This window comes from Xyrauchen texanus, chromosome 16 (genome assembly GCF_025860055.1).
Source record: "Xyrauchen texanus isolate HMW12.3.18 chromosome 16, RBS_HiC_50CHRs, whole genome shotgun sequence".
NCBI lineage: Eukaryota > Metazoa > Chordata > Actinopteri > Cypriniformes > Catostomidae > Xyrauchen > Xyrauchen texanus.
The window spans coordinates 45,418,585-45,436,274 of record NC_068291.1 but is presented as its reverse complement, the minus strand read 5'-3'; the positions used below and the strand labels follow the sequence as shown (position 1 = coordinate 45,436,274).

General features: G+C 45.9%; 1 protein-coding gene across 2 annotated transcripts in view; it reads left to right on the top strand.

The window, feature by feature from the left end:
• fsip1 (fibrous sheath interacting protein 1) overlaps positions 1–17,690 on the top strand; it is a 50,457-nt gene that overhangs the window by 10,598 nt on the left and 22,169 nt on the right. For both annotated transcript variants that reach the window (XM_052145477.1, XM_052145476.1), the window contains one exon: positions 2,985–3,149. In XM_052145477.1, coding sequence (XP_052001437.1) covers positions 2,985–3,149 — 165 coding nt within the window. The remainder of the gene's footprint in view (positions 1–2,984; positions 3,150–17,690) is intronic.

The window sequence follows — 17,690 nt, the reverse complement described above, 5'->3', positions numbered from 1 at the left end:
TTGGACCTTGACAAGCTGAGAAATACATCAGCTCACATTCATCATCTTCCTCTCTGCATGCGTTTGACCCTGAGAAACTGAGATTCAAACGGAGTTTGTCATAGATATAATACACAAACTTAGCAGCATTAACTTTATAAACATGTAAACATTACACAACAGTGCACACAGTATACACCGTATTCACATAGTATGTATTGCACATCTGTAATATAATAGACGGCATTGCAGCTGTACAGGATGATTTGTATAAAGCCAGAGGCAGTTGTCAGTGTTTGAGTATAGGTTGTGTATGTCTGTAGCTTATAAAAAGTTTCACACACTTCCACATTCAGTGACCCACATTATATCGACCTCAGGAAAGTTCTGCGACTCACTCTGCAGTTTACATTCTTCTTAAAGAGGGTCTCGACTCAGAGATGAAGGTGCTGTTGGCTCTGAAGTGGAGCTTGACTAAGACTTCCTGTTTCCTGCGTGCCAGAGGACACAGACCAGTGGAAATTGATTCTGATTGTTGAACAAAGAACTCGCTGTGTTACTTCCAGTTTGATTGTTTAATTCTCACACATATGCAGCTCTGCAGTGACTGAATGGAAATTGTTCACTGATGTATCACACTGATGCAGGGCTCCAAACTTGCAACTTGTTGCAAATGACAATAATTGCAACAATATTTTTGTCAACAATAGTCGCCATTGGCAACAGGGTTGAACTCTTTGTACAGTTCTGTCAAATATCTGATTAAGCACATGATTTTGTTCAAACATTTACATCCCCTTTGTTCTTATTATGGTGTGTTGCTTCCTCAATGATCAATGACTATTTGTATCTTTTTTGATATTTGTGCATGAGTCCCTGCTTTGTCCTGAGCAGTGGAGCAGCCACTATTCTTAAGGGAAATCCTTCAGGTACAGCTGTTTTTTGGTATCCCAGCGTCTTCTGCACATTTATGTACTCCTTTACTATTATTAAAGGTGCATTTAAAATAAATCAAGCAATTCTATAACTAAACTAAAAACCGCCATTTGGCTCCTAAATGTTTCAGTTTTGGAAATGCCAATCACTCCATAGTCATTCTTTTAGTCTGGAGCCTGTGATGACAGAGATTTGATCTAGATTCAGTGGTTTACTTGCTCATGCAAACTTAAAGCTACAAGGCTACAGTGGTTGCCAGGCCATTACAATGCAGTTACTAGGGTGCTCTAGTGGATGCTAGTTTTCATTAGGGTGTTTTTTTGGTAGCTAGGTTGTTCCAGGGGTTGCTAGGTTGTTGCTAGGGTGTTCTTGTGTTTGCTAGGTTATTGCTAGGGAGTTCTGGGGTTGCTATGTTGTTGTTAGGGTGTTCTGCTGTTGCTAGGTGTTTGTTAGGGTGTTCTGGTGGTTTCTAGGTTAATGCTAGGGTGTTCTGGTTGTTGCTAGGCTACTGCTAAGGTGTTATGGGGTTGCTAGTGTGTTCTTTTGGTTGCTAGGTTAATGTTAGGGTATTCTAGTGGTTGCTAGGTTGTTGGGGTGTTCTGCGGTTGCTAGGTTGTTGTTAGGGTGTTTTGGTGGTTGCTAGGATATTGCAAGGGTGTTCTCTGGTTGCTAGTTTGTTGCTACTAGGGTGTTTTGTTGGTTGCAAGGGTGTTACAGGGGTTGCTAGGTTGTTGCTACTAGGGTGTTCTGTTGGTTGCTAGGGTGTTACAGGGGTTGCTAGGTTGTTATTGCTAGAGTGTTCTGGTGGCTGCTATGTGGTTACTAGGTTGTTGCTAGGATTTTCTGGCAGTTGCAAGGTGGTTGCTAAGTTGTTCTGGTGGTTTCTAGGGTGTTATTATGACTGATAGGTGGTTGCTAGGTTGTTCTGGTGGTTGCTAGGGTATTCTCGGGTTGCTAGATTGTTGCTAGGGTGTTCTGTTGGTTGCTAGTGTGTTCTGGTGACAGATAGGTGGTTGCTATGTTGTTTTGGTGGTTGCTAGGTTATTGCTAGGGTATTCTCGGGTTGCTAGATTGTTGCTAGGGTGTTCTGTTGGTTGCTAGGGTTTTTACAGGGGTTGCTAGGTGGTTGCTAGGGTGTTTTGGCAGTTGCTTTGGTGTTTTATATGTTGCTAGATTATTGCTAGAGCGTTCTGGTGGCTGATAGGTGGTTGCTGGGGTGTTCTGGGGTTGCTAGGAGGTTTTACGTGCTAACTGGCTCAAGTCAAAAGAGTTCACTCAAGCCTGTATGATATTCTGACTTCATTTATATGGAGTAAAATTCACTTCTATTGGTATCTGAACTTAAATCCTCTTCAATAAGAGTTTCTCTGTGAGGTCACTGTGATTATATTGAGACTTCTGTTTGTCCTTCTGTGTGTGCTGCAAGATCTGTGGCTCTGCATGCGGGCAGCGTGTCAAAGCTTACCTCAGCCTGCGCCGCTCTACCTCTGACCTCATGCGCTCACCGCTCGGCCTAATGGGACATTTGCTCATTGGGAAACGAGTGGGATTAGTCAAGACTCAGATATTTGGCTTGAACAGATCTTTGGATGGAACGACCGAGAGCAGCAATCAGAATATTGTCTGAAGTCCAACAGCAAATACCAGGTGCAGGGAAACCGCTCAGACTTTTATTTTCATGCGACGGCTTCTGAAAAACACCATGTAATTAGTGACAGAGGGCTGCAGTTGTTTTTATATTTCAATACTAAAAGCAGATCCATTTATTAAGAGTCTGTAAAACTTTGTATTATGATAATCTGTTCTGTAACTTTGCTTAAAATATGCAAAATGAAAGATTGAGGAGCTTGAATCTTGTCTACTGTGCAAACACATTAAAGGAAAAGTTTACCTAAAAGTGAAAACGATCATCATTACTTGCTGTTCCAAACTCGTATGACTTTCTTTCTTCGGTGAAACACAAAGGGGTTTAGCAGAATGGTCACGCTGCTCTTTTTGTGGTACTTTTATAGGCTCATGCTTTCATTTGGAATGACACGAGTAAACGAATCACACCGATGTTCTTTCAGGTCGTGTCGGAGTGTTTGGGGTCTCTATCAGCTGTTGAAGGTTTCAGTCCAGAACCTTCTGAACTCAACAATCTCCTCCATATTGACTCCAAACTGCAGCTGCTACTTCCTGTGGAGGACTTCCTGTCTGTGTGGAGCCCCTGTCCAGACATCAGCCCATCTCAGGTACAGAACTGACTTCATTAGTCCTGCTTTCACACAGGTCCTCTTCGTTCATCAGTGTTTTTCAGTATCAGTAAGCAGTAAATTAGTAAAGCTGTTGGAACTGTTGGAAACAATATGCCAAAATATTCCTTTAGCTGTCCTGAAGTGTGAGGCTCTACACTCCATAAAAACCACTTGAAAGAGAACGGTCCAAAAATATGTAACCGGGTGTTACTTTGTACTTGATTAAAAACACACAGTGAAGAGTTTAAAATATGTCATGTTATTTAGAATATCTGCTGATTAATATATAAATACTTTGTGTAGATGCAGCTGTTTACAAATCTCCTCAGAACAAATTGTCAGTATTTTTGGGACTCACTGAATCCTCAAAGTTTGACTCAGTTTCACAAAAAATTTTGGCAGTTCCAGGAACTCCGCAATGAGTTCGTATAGATACAATTTAAAATGAAACGTTTTCAGTTGAACTTTTATCAAAAAATGGGGTGGTTTTGTTTTTTTTAAATTTGCGATTGCGTGATTTCGGTGCCATTTTCAGAAAGCAAGGCTTAATGTTTGGGCATGGAAATTCATTGGTTGAATAGAGTGAGATTGTATATACACTGATCAGCCACAGCGTTAAAACCGCTGACAGGTGAATAACATGTAGTATCTCGTTACCATGGCAACTGTCAAGGGGTGGGATATATTAGGCAGCAAGCGAACAGTCAGTTCTTGAATTTCATGTGTTGGAAACATGAAAATGGAAACATGGAGGGATGGTGGTGTAGTGGGCTAAAGCACATAACTGGTAATCAGGAGGTTGCTGGTTTTATCCCCACAGTCACCACCATTGTGTCCTTGAGTAAGACACTTAAATCCAGGTTGCTCCGGGGGGATTGTCCCTGTAATAAGTGCTCTGTAAGTCACTTTGGATAAAAGCATCTGACAAATGCGTAAATATAAATGTAAAATGGGCGAGCGTAAGGATCGGAGCCACTTAGACAAGGGCCAACTTGTGATGGCTAGACGACTGGGTCAGAGCATCTCCAAAACGGCAGGTCTTGTGGGGTGTTCCTGGTATGCAGTGGTCAGTACCTTCACAAAGTGGTCCAAGGAAGGACAAGCGGTGAACTGGCGACAGGGTCATGGGCGCCCAAGGCTCATTGATGCACGTGGGGAGTGAAGGCTAGCCCGTCTGGTCCGATCCCACAGAACAGCTACTGTAGCACAAACTGCTGAAAAACATAAAGCTGGCCATGACAGAAAGGTGCCAGAACACACGGTGCATCGCAGCTTCCCTCGTATGGGGCGACGTCGCCAAAGACCAATCAGAGTGCCCATGCTGACCCCTGTCCACCTCCGGAAGCGCCAACAATGGGCACATGAGCGTCAGAACTGGACATTGGAGCAATGGAAGAAGGTGGCCTGATCTGACGAATCATGTTTTCTTTTAGATCACGTGGATGGCCGTGTGCGTCGTTTACCTGGGGAAGAGATGGCAGCAGGATGCACCATGGGAAGAAGGCAGCGGAGACGGTGTGATGCTCTGGGCAATGTTCTGCTGGGACACCTTGAGTCCTGGCATTCATGCGGATGTTAATTTGACACGTACCACCTACCTAAACATAGTTGCTGACCAGGTACAGCCCTTCATGGCAACGGTATGCCCTGATGGCAGTGCCCTCTTTCATCAGGATAATGTGCCTGCCACACTGTAAAGATTGTTCAGGAATGGTTTGAGGAACATGATGAAGAATTCAAGGTGTTGCCCTGGCCTCCAAATTCCCCAGAACTCAATCCGATTGAGCATCTATGGGATGTGCTGGACCAACAAGTCTGATCCATGGAGGCCCCACAATGCAACTTACAAGACTTAAAGGATCTGCTGCCAACGTCTTAGTGCCAGATACCACAGGACACCTTCAGAGGTCATGAGGAGTCCATGCCTCAACGGGACAGAGCTGTTTTGGGGCACGATGGGGACCTACATGATATTAGGCAGGTGGTTTTAATGTTGTGGCTGATTGGTGCATATACTATATTGAGAGATTGTTTATGGACATGTCCGTCATGTGTGTGCGTGTGTGTGTGTGTGTTGTTGTCTTTTGTTTAAGTTTATTATTAAAATTGTATTTATATTGACAAGTCGGTTCTCGCCGAAACCCGGGAAGGAGGAGGGATGCCCGTCGTGGAGTCCTCACAGCCTTCCGCCGGGGGAGGGAGTAGCTCGACCGCGGTGAACGTCCGCTGTCCGCGAGGTGAGTGGGGACTGGACTCCCCAACCGCCTGGAGCAATGGAGCCGCTGCCATGGGCGGAGGAGTGCCCTGCCATCTCCCAGAAATACGGAGGAATCGTCAGAAGACCGGCGAGGGGAGGAGGGCAGTGACTCCCCGACCACCCGGCGCGGGCGGAGGAGTGTCCCCAGGAGTTGCCGTGAATGCAGAGGGGTGTTCTTTCCACCGGGGGTCGTGGGTCTGACTCCGGTCCGCCCGGGGAGGAGCGGCTGTCGTCCGCCTGAGAGGGTGGAGGAGTGATCGAGGACCATGCGACGGTGTCAAGTCAAGTCAAGTCAAGTGGTTTTTATTGTCGTTTCAACCATATACAGTTAGTACAGTACACAGCAAAACGAGACAACGTTCCTCCAGGACCATGGTGCTACATAAAAACAACAAAGGACCAACATAGGACCACATGAGACTACACAACGAAATAAAATACCTATATAAACTACCTATATATACCTATATAAAGTGCACATGCAAACATGTGCAAAGTACGGGACAGTTCAACAAATTACTGACAATGAACAGGACAATAGACACAGTGAGACACAGTGAGACACAGTGAGAGAGAGTGAGAGACAGTGAGAGACAGTGAGAGACAGTGAGAGACAGTGAGAGACAGTGCAGCGCCGACCAGTACACAGTAGTGCAAAAGATGACAGTTTCTAAAAATGTAAACATAACATACTATGAGATAGTGTTCTATGCACATAGCAGTTATTGAGGTAGCAGACAGTTATAAAGTGACAGTAATTAAAGTGCAACTCAGGACACGTGTGTGTCAAACCAGTCTCTGAGTATTGAGGAGTCTGATGGCTTGGGGGAAGAAGCTGTTACACAGTCTGGCCGTGAGGGCCCGAATGCTTCGGTACCTCTTGCCAGACGGGAGGAGGGTAAAGAGTTTGTGTGAGGGGTGTGTGGGGTCGTCCACAATGCTGGTTGCTTTATGGATACAGTGTTTTTTGTAAATGTCTTTGATGGAGGGAAGAGAGACCCCAGTGATCTTCTCAGCTGTCCTCACTATCCTCTGCAGGGCTTTGCGGTCCGAAACGGTGCAAGTCCCAAAACAGGCAGTGATGCAGCTGCTCAGGATGCTCTCAATAGTCCCTCTATAGAATGTAGTGAGGATGGGGGTTGGGAGATGTGCTTTCCTCAGCCTTCGAAGAAAGTAGAGATGCTGCTGGGCTTTCTTGGTGATAGAGCTGGTGTTGAGGGACCAGGTGAGGTCCTCCGCCAAGTGAACACCAAGGAATTTGGTGCTTTTGACGATCTCCACAGAGGAGCCGTCGATGTTCAGCGGAGTGTGTTCACCTTGTGCTCTCCTAAAGTCAACAACCATCTCTTTTGTTTTGTCGACATTCAGGTACAGGTTGTTGGCTCTACACCAGTTCGTCAGCCGCTGCACCTCCTCTCTGTATGCTGACTCGTTGTTCTTGCTGATGAGACCCACCACGGTCGTGTCATCGGCGAACTTGATGATGTGATTCGAGCTGTGCATTGCTGCACAGTCGTGAGTCAGCAGAGTGAACAGCAGTGGACTGAGCACACAGCCCTGGGGGCCCCAGTGCTCAGTGTGGTGGTGGTGGAGATGCTGTTCCCGATCCGGACTGACTGAGGTCTCCCAGTCAGGAAGTCCAGGATCCAGTTGCAGAGGGAGGTGTCCAGGCCCAGCAGGTTCAGCTTTCCAATCAGGTGCTGGGGAATGATTGTGTTGAATGCTGAGCTGAAATCTATGAACAGCATTCGAACGTATGAGTCCTTATTGTCTAGGTGGGTGAGGGCCAGATGGAGGGTTGTGGTGATGGCATCGTCCGTTGAACGGTTTGAACGATACGCAAACTGCAGTGGGTCTAGTGAGGGGGGCAGCTGGGTGTTAATCTGCCTCATGACGAGCCTCTCGAAGCACTTCATGATGATGGGTGTAAGTGCGACGGGACGGTAGTCGTTGAGGCAGGACACTGAAGACTTCTTTGGCATGGGGATGATGGTGGTGGCCTTGAAGCACGTTGGAACAACGGCGCTGCTCAGAGAGATGTTGAAGATGTCGGTAAGAACATGTGCTAGCTGGTCTGCACATCCTCTGAGCACTCTGCCAGGAATGTTGTCTGGTCCAGCAGCCTTCCGTGGGTTGACTCTATGTAGAGTTTTCCTCACATCTGCCGTGGTAAGACAGAGCACCTGGTCGTTGGGAGGAGGGGTGGACTTCCTCGCCATCACGTCGTTCTGCACTTCAAACCGAGCGTAGAAGTCGTTCAGCGCATCTGGAAGGGAGGCATCTTTGTCACAGGCAACTGATGTTGTAGTTGGTGATGGCCTGGATGCCCTGCCACATGCGCCGCGTGTCACCGCTGTCCTGGAAGTGACTGTGGATTCTCTGGGCGTGTGCGCGCTTTGCCTCTCTGATTGCCCGTGACAGTTTGGCCCTAGCTGTTCTTAGGGCTCCCTTATCACCTGCTCTGAAGTCGAGTCTCGGGACCTCAGCAGCGTCGCACCTCCGCAGTCATCCACGGCTTCTGGTTGGAGCGTGTGGTGATGGTCTTGGAGAAAGTGACATCATCAATGCACTTGCTGATGTAGCTGGTCACTGATGCTGTGTATTCCTCCAAGTTGGTAGAATCGCCATATGTTGCAGCCTCCCTGAACATGTGCCAGTCAGTACACTCAAAACAGTCCTGAAGAGCAGAGATGGCTCCTGCTGGCCAGATATTCACCTGCTTCTGAAGCGGTTTTGTGCATCTGACGAGCGGTCTGTATGCTGGAATTAACATAACAGAGATGTGGTCTGAGTAGCCGAGGTGGGGGCGGGGCTCCGCCCGATACGCGCCTGGGATGTTTGTGTAAACAAGATCAAGCGTGTTCGCCCCTCTCGTTGCAAAGTCCACATACTGATGGAATTTAGGGAGCACTGTCTTGAGATTTGCATGGTTGAAATCTCCGGCGACAATAAACAGTCCGTCGGGGTGAGCGTTCTGCAGTTCGCTCATAGTCCCATACAGTTCACAGAGCGCTTCCTTAGCGTTAGCGCTGGGGAATGTAAACTCCGGTTATGCAAACAGTGGTGAATTCCGTGGTAGATAAAAAGGTCTGCATCTAACAGTCGCAAGCTCCAACAGCGATGAACAGTAACTAGAGACTAGCATAGAGTTCTTGCACCATTCCGTGTTGATGTAAACACACAAGCCACCACCGCGAGTCTTACCGCAGAGAGCTGTATTTCTGTCGGCACGAAACGAGGCGAGCCCGTCTAGCTGAATGGCGGCATCCGGAACTCTGTCACTGAGCCACGTCTCCGTGAAAACAAAGACGCAGCAGTCTCTAAACTCACGCTGCGTAGCCTGCTGGAGTCGGATATAGTCCAGTTTATTGTCCAGGGAGCAAACATTTGAGAGCAGGATAGACGGGAGAGCTGGCCGGCTAGGGTTTGTTTTTAGCCTAGCATGGACCCCACCCTCTTTCCGCGCTTCGCTTTCTCGCACACCGCTTACGACGTCCTCTCCCCCGGCCACCGGCATCAGGCGACGCCGAGGGCTGGAGGCCTGGTCTCTGCAGCAAGCCGAGTACGCGTAGCGCCTCCTGCAGGTCATCATGCAGCTTTGTTTTTGCATGAGTCTTATATTTCAGTAGTGTCTGGCGATGGTAGACACGAACACCGGTTGCTCCGATGTCCATGTGTTGCAAAAGTCGTGCTTTTTTAACAAAAATAGCACCATTGTGGATCTGGAGTGGCCGCTGCGTGCTACCGCGCCGCCATTTTGGATCAACGGCGAGTATCGAAGAACCGGCGAGTACTTTTTTTTTTTTTCCTTTCCCATCTCTTTCTCCTCTCCCTCTCTCTCACTGCCGCTCCGCATTGACCTTTTCCCTCTCCTTAAAATTTTACAGTGTTTTTTTGGGGGGGTACTACACTATTACAGGAAGTACCCCTCTGTTTCCCTCCCCTTGTCCCCTCCCTCATCCAGGTAGATGGGGATGACCTGCCGGCAGATGCGGCAAAAGGCACGCCCCTCCCCAGGGAAAGGGGGGGTACATCATGCCGGGGGCTCCCCTGCCTGAGAGAACGAGGGAGGAATGTGGCAGAGCGGAGGACGGGGCCGGGTCGTGATCCTACACACCCGGTCCCGTATTAGGCTAATCAAGCCTCCGTGAGGGATAAAGGCCGACTGCGGCGGTGGTGTGACAGAGAGATCGTTTATGGGCATGTCTTTTGTTTAGTTGCTCATTTAAATATTATTTATATTGACAAGCCGGTTCTCGGCGCCTCCTTTCCATTGAACTACTTTACACACACATATATATATAATATATATGGTCATATGTTGAACCTTGACATGAAAGTAGTACTTTGGTGTAGTCCAGTAAAACAAAACCAGATATCAATTTGATATGAATTAACCCCCCCAATAATCAAAACATGTACAACCCACCCACCCCATTATTTATACCATGATCAATGTAAACATGGTTAAATGCTACACACTGCAAACCCCCCCAATGTTTATGCCAAATCTACACCCATGTATGTAATATGTACATCAAGCAACCTTGCAAAATCGGCCTTGCGTGTCATTAGCCACAACACTTTTCCCAAGGAGGTCAAAGACTTTATAGACAAACCAAACATACCAGATTTCATTAATTATATTTATTTCAAACTGATTTGAATCTACATTGCAGAAAGAAAACCCCCTTTTGAACATGGATCTATGAAACGTTACTGTCTTCAAGGACACATGACCTGTGTTAGTGTGACAGTTTTGAAACATGTTGTCTAAAAGACATGAAGACAAATCATGTATGAAAAAACTTTACGTGCAAATACAGACCAACTCTTGGAAAGGTCGGAGGAAAACAGGGTGACTTGGTTTGACCGTATAGAGCTGGTGCTTCAGAGTTCAGTGGATTGAGCAACACTGACTCAAATCATTTGAAAAGCTTTTAATATTTAGGCTCTAATTGTGTTTCGCAGAAGCACGTGTTCATTGGATGCTTTGATAGACCAAGAGTCTGTGTGATTTTACTGAGGCTAAAGATGTGTCATAAATAATGAAATATTGAGCTTCATTTCTCTTTTATTAATCCTGGGAGCCGTTTGAAACTTTTTCCCAGTGACTCTTGTCTTGGCTCGTGTTCGGTGTGTGAGCTGCCCGGCCGCGACTTCAGCGCTCAACAATTTCCTCAATATTTATAGGGACAGATGCAGACACGGTTTAAGAAGAGAAACGTTTTCTGTATAAGTTTGCAGCTCATTCTTTATGTCTTCTGGTCTGTCCTGTGATGAGTTTGGCTCAACTGTCCTTAGATTCAGAGAAAACAGTGTGAAATCTCTTTTTATTAGTTTCAGTGTAACTGTAGTTACTGCGTTTTCCTTTGTAGGTCAGTACACATGATATATTCATGTTGTTCTATACGGCTTGTAAATGAACTTATTTACAGCAGAACCAGAATGAAATCAGCTCATGTTTACATACACATCTGATTAAAACCTTTTGCAGAGCATCATTTGTGAGATCACGTGTAGAGACGCGTCCTTCCACATTATCACTCCTTCCAAATCCTGCAAATGAGTCTCTTTAAACTTTTGGACTTTTACATTATGCTAAATAGAATTACAGATTGTATTCCAGATACAGAACTGGCTATATTGTGTCTAAATTGTAACTTTGTAGTTTTGCAAATGTTTCTAAAATGTGTGTAACAAGCTTCACAAAAACAAAATCGCAAAAATAATTGTTTCAAAAGCTCCCTCGTCTGCCACTGGTTGAAAAAAGAGATAGTCCCGCCCCAAATTCACTCCATTGGTTGAGTCAGAAGTTGAGGTGAGTTTTTGGAAAGTGTCACAATGTTTACATTCTTCAGGAAGTCGGACCACCAACAGAATAAATCTCATCACCATTAATCGTGGTCAAATCACTGTATAGTGCGCTGCAATGTATGTTCATCTTGTCTTTATGTAACTCCAGACTTCTGTGTTTTGTATTGATGTATCATGATGTTGTCCTTACAGCTTCCACTATGTTTTATATTATATTTGTTTGATAAGCCCAGAACATGATGTGATCATCGTGGAATGACAGAGAGAAAGATCCAGGGACAAATCCTTCATCATATAAACCACATTGTATAAGCTCTATTGTATAACGTCTGCGACTGCACCAAATTGGGAAATATGACCTGACGTTTCCTTGATTAAAGACACACATGAGTTTATGGATCGTTGAAGTGTAAGCATGTGTGCAATTAGATGTTCTACAAAAATTTGAATTGATTTTCAGATCATGCTTTTGTTTCGCAACATATTCTCAAGATCATGTTCTCAAGATGAGAACAAAGAGACGTTTCAAATGGTGATCAACCAAACATCTGAAATTCTGCACATTTTGTTCAGTGGACATGTGTTCAATGTCAGAGTTTGTCTGTGTTTGTTTGGGTGGGTCTGTGATTGTCGGTTTTGTCTGTGTTTGTTTGGGTGGGCCTGTGATTGTCGGTTTTGTCTGTGTTTGTTTGGGTGGGTCTGTGATTGTCGGTTTTGTCTGTGTTTGTTTGGGTGGGTCTGTGATTGTCGGTTTTGTCTGTGTTTGTTTGGGTGGGTCTGTGATTGTCGGTTTTGTCTGTGTTTGTTTGGGTGGGTCTGTGATTGTCGGTTTTGTCTGTGTTTGTTTGGGTGGGTCTGTGATTGTCGGTTTTGTCTGTCTGTTTGTTTGGGTGGGTCTGTGATTGTCGGTTTTGTCTGTGTTTGTTTGGGTGGGTCTGTGATTGCCGGTTTTGTCTGTGTTTGTTTGGGTGGGTCTGTGATTGTCGGTTTTGTCTGTGTTTGTTTGGGTGGGTCTGTGATTGTCGGTTTTGGGTGGGTCTGTGATTGTCGGTTTTGTCTGTGTTTGTTTGGGTGGGTCTGTGATTGTCGGTTTTGTCTGTGTTTGTTTGGGTGGGCCTGTGATTGTCGGTTTTGTCTGTGTGTTTGGGTGGGTCTGTGATTGTCGGTTTTGTCTGTGTTTGTTTGGGTGGGTCTGTGATTGTCGGTTTTGTCTGTGTTTGTTTGGGTGGGTCTGTGATTGTCGGTTTTGTCTGTGTTTGTTTGGGTGGGCCTGTGATTGTCGGTTTTGTCTGTGTTTGTTTGGGTGGGTCTGTGATTGTCGGTTTTGTCTGTGTTTGTTTGGGTGGGTCTGTGATTGTCGGTTTTGTCTGTGTTTGTTTGGGTGGGTCTGTGATTGTCGGTTTTGTCTGTGTTTGTTTGGGTGGGCCTGTGATTGTCGGTTTTGTCTGTGTTTGTTTGGGTGGGTCTGTGATTGTCGGTTTTGTCTGTGTTTGTTTGGGTGGGCCTGTGATTGTCGGTTTTGTCTGTGTTTGTTTGGGTGGGCCTGTGATTGTCGGTTTTGTCTGTGTGTTTGGGTGGGTCTGTGATTGCCGGTTTTGTCTGTGTTTGTTTGGGTGGGTCTGTGATTGTCGGTTTTGTCTGTGTTTGTTTGGGTGGGTCTGTGATTGTCGGTTTTGTCTGTGTTTGTTTGGGTGGGTCTGTGATTGTCGGTTTTGTCTGTGTTTGTTTGGGTGGGTCTGTGATTGCCGGTTTTGTCTGTGTTTGTTTGGGTGGGTCTGTGATTGTCGGTTTTGTCTGTGTTTGTTTGGGTGGGTCTGTGATTGTCGGTTTTGTCTGTGTTTGTTTGGGTGGGTCTGTGATTGTCGGTTTTGTCTGTGTTTGTTTGGGTGGGTCTGTGATTGTCGGTTTTGTCTGTGTTTGTTTGGGTGGGCCTGTGATTGTCGGTTTTGTCTGTGTTTGTTTGGGTGGGTCTGTGATTGTCGGTTTTGTCTGTGTTTGTTTGGGTGGGTCTGTGATTGTCGGTTTTGTCTGTGTTTGTTTGGGTGGGTCTGTGATTGTCGGTTTTGTCTGTGTTTGTTTGGGTGGGTCTGTGATTGTCGGTTTTGTCTGTGTTTGTTTGGGTGGGCCTGTGATTGTCGGTTTTGTCTGTGTTTGTTTGGGTGGGTCTGTGATTGTCGGTTTTGTCTGTGTTTGTTTGGGTGGGTCTGTGATTGTCGGTTTTGTCTGTGTTTGTTTGGGTGGGTCTGTGATTGTCGGTTTTGTCTGTGTTTGTTTGGGTGGGTCTGTGATTGTCGGTTTTGTCTGTGTTTGTTTGGGTGGGTCTGTGATTGTCGGTTTTGTCTGTGTTTGTTTGGGTGGGTCTGTGATTGCGGTTTGTCTGTGTTTGTGTGGGTCTGTGATTGTCGTTTTGTCTGTGTTTGGGTGGGTCTGTGATTGTCGGTTTTGTCTGTGTTTGTTTGGGTGGGTCTGTGATTGTCGGTTTTGTCTGTGTTTGTTTGGGTGGGTCTGTGATTGTCGGTTTTGTCTGTGTTTGTTTGGGTGGGTCTGTGATTGTCGGTTTTGTCTGTGTTTGTTTGGGTGGGTCTGTGATTGTCGGTTTTGTCTGTGTTTGTTTGGGTGGGTCTGTGATTGTCGGTTTTGTCTGTGTTTGTTTGGGTGGGTCTGTGATTGTCGGTTTTGTCTGTGTTTGTTTGGGTGGGTCTGTGATTGTCGGTTTTGTCTGTGTTTGTTTGGGTGGGTCTGTGATTGTCGGTTTTGTCTGTGTTTGTTTGGGTGGGTCTGTGATTGTCGGTTTTGTCTGTGTTTGTTTGGGTGGGTCTGTGATTGTCGGTTTTGTCTGTGTTTGTTTGGGTGGGTCTGTGATTGTCGGTTTTGTCTGTGTTTGTTTGGGTGGGTCTGTGATTGTCGGTTTTGTCTGTGTTTGTTTGGGTGGGTCTGTGATTGTCGGTTTTGTCTGTGTTTGTTTGGGTGGGTCTGTGATTGTCGGTTTTGTCTGTGTTTGTTTGGGTGGGTCTGTGATTGTCGGTTTTGTCTGTGTTTGTTTGGGTGGGTCTGTGATTGTCGGTTTTGTCTGTCTGTTTGTTTGGGTGGGTCTGTGATTGTCGGTTTTGTCTGTGTTTGTTTGGGTGGGTCTGTGATTGTCGGTTTTGTCTGTGTTTGTTTGGGTGGGTCTGTGATTGTCGGTTTTGTCTGTGTTTGTTTGGGTGGGTCTGTGATTGTCGGTTTTGTCTGTGTTTGTTTGGGTGGGTCTGTGATTGTCGGTTTTGTCTGTGTTTGTTTGGGTGGGTCTGTGATTGTCGGTTTTGTCTGTGTTTGTTTGGGTGGGTCTGTGATTGTCGGTTTTGTCTGTGTTTGTTTGGGTGGGTCTGTGATTGCCGGTTTTGTCTGTGTTTGTTTGGGTGGGTCTGTGATTGTCGGTTTTGTCTGTGTTTGTTTGGGTGGGTCTGTGATTGTCGGTTTTGTCTGTGTTTGTTTGGGTGGGTCTGTGATTGTCGGTTTTGTCTGTGTTTGTTTGGGTGGGTCTGTGATTGTCGGTTTTGTCTGTGTTTGTTTGGGTGGGTCTGTGATTGTCGGTTTTGTCTGTCTGTTTGTTTGGGTGGGTCTGTGATTGTCGGTTTTGTCTGTGTTTGTTTGGGTGGGTCTGTGATTGTCGGTTTTGTCTGTGTTTGTTTGGGTGGGCCTGTGATTGTCGGTTTTGTCTGTGTTTGTTTGGGTGGGCCTGTGATTGTCGGTTTTGTCTGTGTTTGTTTGGGTGGGTCTGTGATTGTCGGTTTTGTCTGTGTTTGTTTGGGTGGGTCTGTGATTGTCGGTTTTGTCTGTGTTTGTTTGGGTGGGTCTGTGATTGTCGGTTTTGTCTGTGTTTGTTTGGGTGGGCCTGTGATTGTCGGTTTTGTCTGTGTTTGTTTGGGTGGGTCTGTGATTGTCGGTTTTGTCTGTGTTTGTTTGGGTGGGCCTGTGATTGTCGGTTTTGTCTGTGTTTGTTTGGGTGGGCCTGTGATTGTCGGTTTTGTCTGTGTGTTTGGGTGGGTCTGTGATTGCCGGTTTTGTCTGTGTTTGTTTGGGTGGGTCTGTGATTGTCGGTTTTGTCTGTGTTTGTTTGGGTGGGTCTGTGATTGTCGGTTTTGTCTGTGTTTGTTTGGGTGGGTCTGTGATTGTCGGTTTTGTCTGTGTTTGTTTGGGTGGGTCTGTGATTGTCGGTTTTGTCCGTTTGTTTGGGTGGGTCTGTGATTGTTGGTTTTGTCTGTGTTTGTTTGGGTGGGTCTGTGATTGTCGGTTTTCTCCGTTTGTTTGGGTGGGTCTGTGATTGTCGGTTTTGTCCGTTTGTTTGGGTGGGTCTGTGATTGTCGGTTTTGTCTGTCTGTTTGTTTGGGTGGGTCTGTGATTGCCGGTTTTGTCTGTGTTTGTTTGGGTGGGTCTGTGATTGTCGGTTTTGTCTGTGTTTGTTTGGGTGGGTCTGTGATTGTCGGTTTTGTCTGTCTGTTTGTTTGGGTGGGTCTGTGATTGCCGGTTTTGTCTGTGTTTGTTTGGGTGGGTCTGTGATTGTCGGTTTTGTCTGTCTGTTTGTTTGGGTGGGTCTGTGATTGTCGGTTTTGTCTGTTTGTTTGGGTGGGTCTGTGATTGCCGGGTTTGTCCGTTTGTTTGGGTGGGTCTGTGATTGCCGGTTTTGTCCGTTTGTTTGGGTGGGTCTGTGATTGCCGGTTTTGTCCGTTTGTTTGGGTGGGTCTGTGATTGCCGGTTTTGTCTGTGTTTGTTTGGGTGGGTCTGTGATTGTCGGTTTTGTCTGTCTGTTTGTTTGGGTGGGTCTGTGATTGCCGGTTTTGTCTGTGTTTGTTTGGGTGGGTCTGTGATTGTCGGTTTTGTCTGTCTGTTTGTTTGGGTGGGTCTGTGATTGTCGGTTTTGTCTGTGTTTGTTTGGGTGGGTCTGTGATTGTCGGTTTTGTCTGTCTGTTTGTTTGGGTGGGTCTGTGATTGCCGGTTTTGTCCGTTTGTTTGGGTGGGTCTGTGATTGCCGGTTTTGTCCGTTTTTTTGGGTGGGTCTGTGATTGCCGGTTTTGTCTGTGTTTGTTTGGGTGGGTCTGTGATTGTCGGTTTTGTCTGTCTGTTTGTTTGGGTGGGTCTGTGATTGCCGGTTTTGTCTGTCTGTTTGTTTGGGTGGGTCTGTGATTGCCGGTTTTGTCTGTCTGTTTGTTTGGGTGGGTCTGTGATTGCTGGTTTTGTCTGTCTGTTTGTTTGGGTGGGTCTGTGATTGCCGGTTTTGTCTGTCCGTTTGTTTGGGTGGGTCTGTGATTGCCGGTTTTGTCCGTTTGTTTGGGTGGGTCTGTGATTGCCGGTTTTGTCTGTCTGTTTGTTTGGGTGGGTCTGTGATTGCCGGTTTTGTCTGTCCGTTTGTTTGGGTGGGTCTGTGATTGCCGGTTTTGTCTGTCTGTTTGTTTGGGTGGGTCTGTGATTGTCGGTTTTGTCTGTTTGTTTGGGTGGGTCTGTGATTGTCGGTTTTGTCCGTTTGTTTGGGTGGGTCTGTGATTGCCGGTTTTGTCTGTCTGTTTGTTTGGGTGGGCCTGTGATTGTCGGTTTTGTCCGTTTGTTTGGGTGGGCCTGTGATTGTCGGTTTTGTCCGTTTGTTTGGGTAGGTCTGTGATTGTCGGTTTTGTCCGTTTGTTTGGGTGGGTCTGTGATTGCCGGTTTTGTCTGTCTGTTTGTTTGGGTGGGTCTGTGATTGCCGGTTTTGTCTGTGTTTGTTTGGGTCTATGCTAGATTACATGCCTAATACAAGCTCATAATTCTTGTGAGACAGTTTTGGTGGGCAGATGCCACTTTTACCCCAGTTTATTAATTTATTATTTATGTAACTAATTTGATTTTGCTTATCAAGTTCAAAAACACAGTAAATGATTTTTCCATGGAAATATCTAGATGTTTCCATATTTCCACATTTCATATTTTCTTACGACTCGTCTGATCTTGATGTTTAATCTGCTCGGTCACTATGTGCGGCTCTTTCAACAGACTGTATCTAATCAGTGAGAACAACAGCGTTACCATCAGAGATTGTAAACAGCTGAGAAATGTATTGTAGGTCAGAGTTTACTACTGAAGGCATCTCTGCCACTAGTTTAGATTTTAGGGACCAGAAGAGTTGGACAGTTTATTTAGAAAACTGTCCAATGCCTTGAATCAATTTGTGGCGATATCAAAGTTTTGACGTACTGAGTCATTTCCTGGCTCCAGACTTGACATTTGTATTAGAACACAGCCGTGGGTTATATCAGGGTGCCTGGGGTTTGAACACATAAAATCGTATTTCTAGTTATTCTAGTGTTTTTCTCCAGAATGTTGTTAGTTGTTTTCCTGCTGTTATGTGTTCAATGTGTGGATGCTCTCCCACCATTATCTAGACTCTTGGGATCAGGAATGCCATGTATTTGCTGTAGAATAATTCATATATTGAGTTTATGATTCCACAGCGC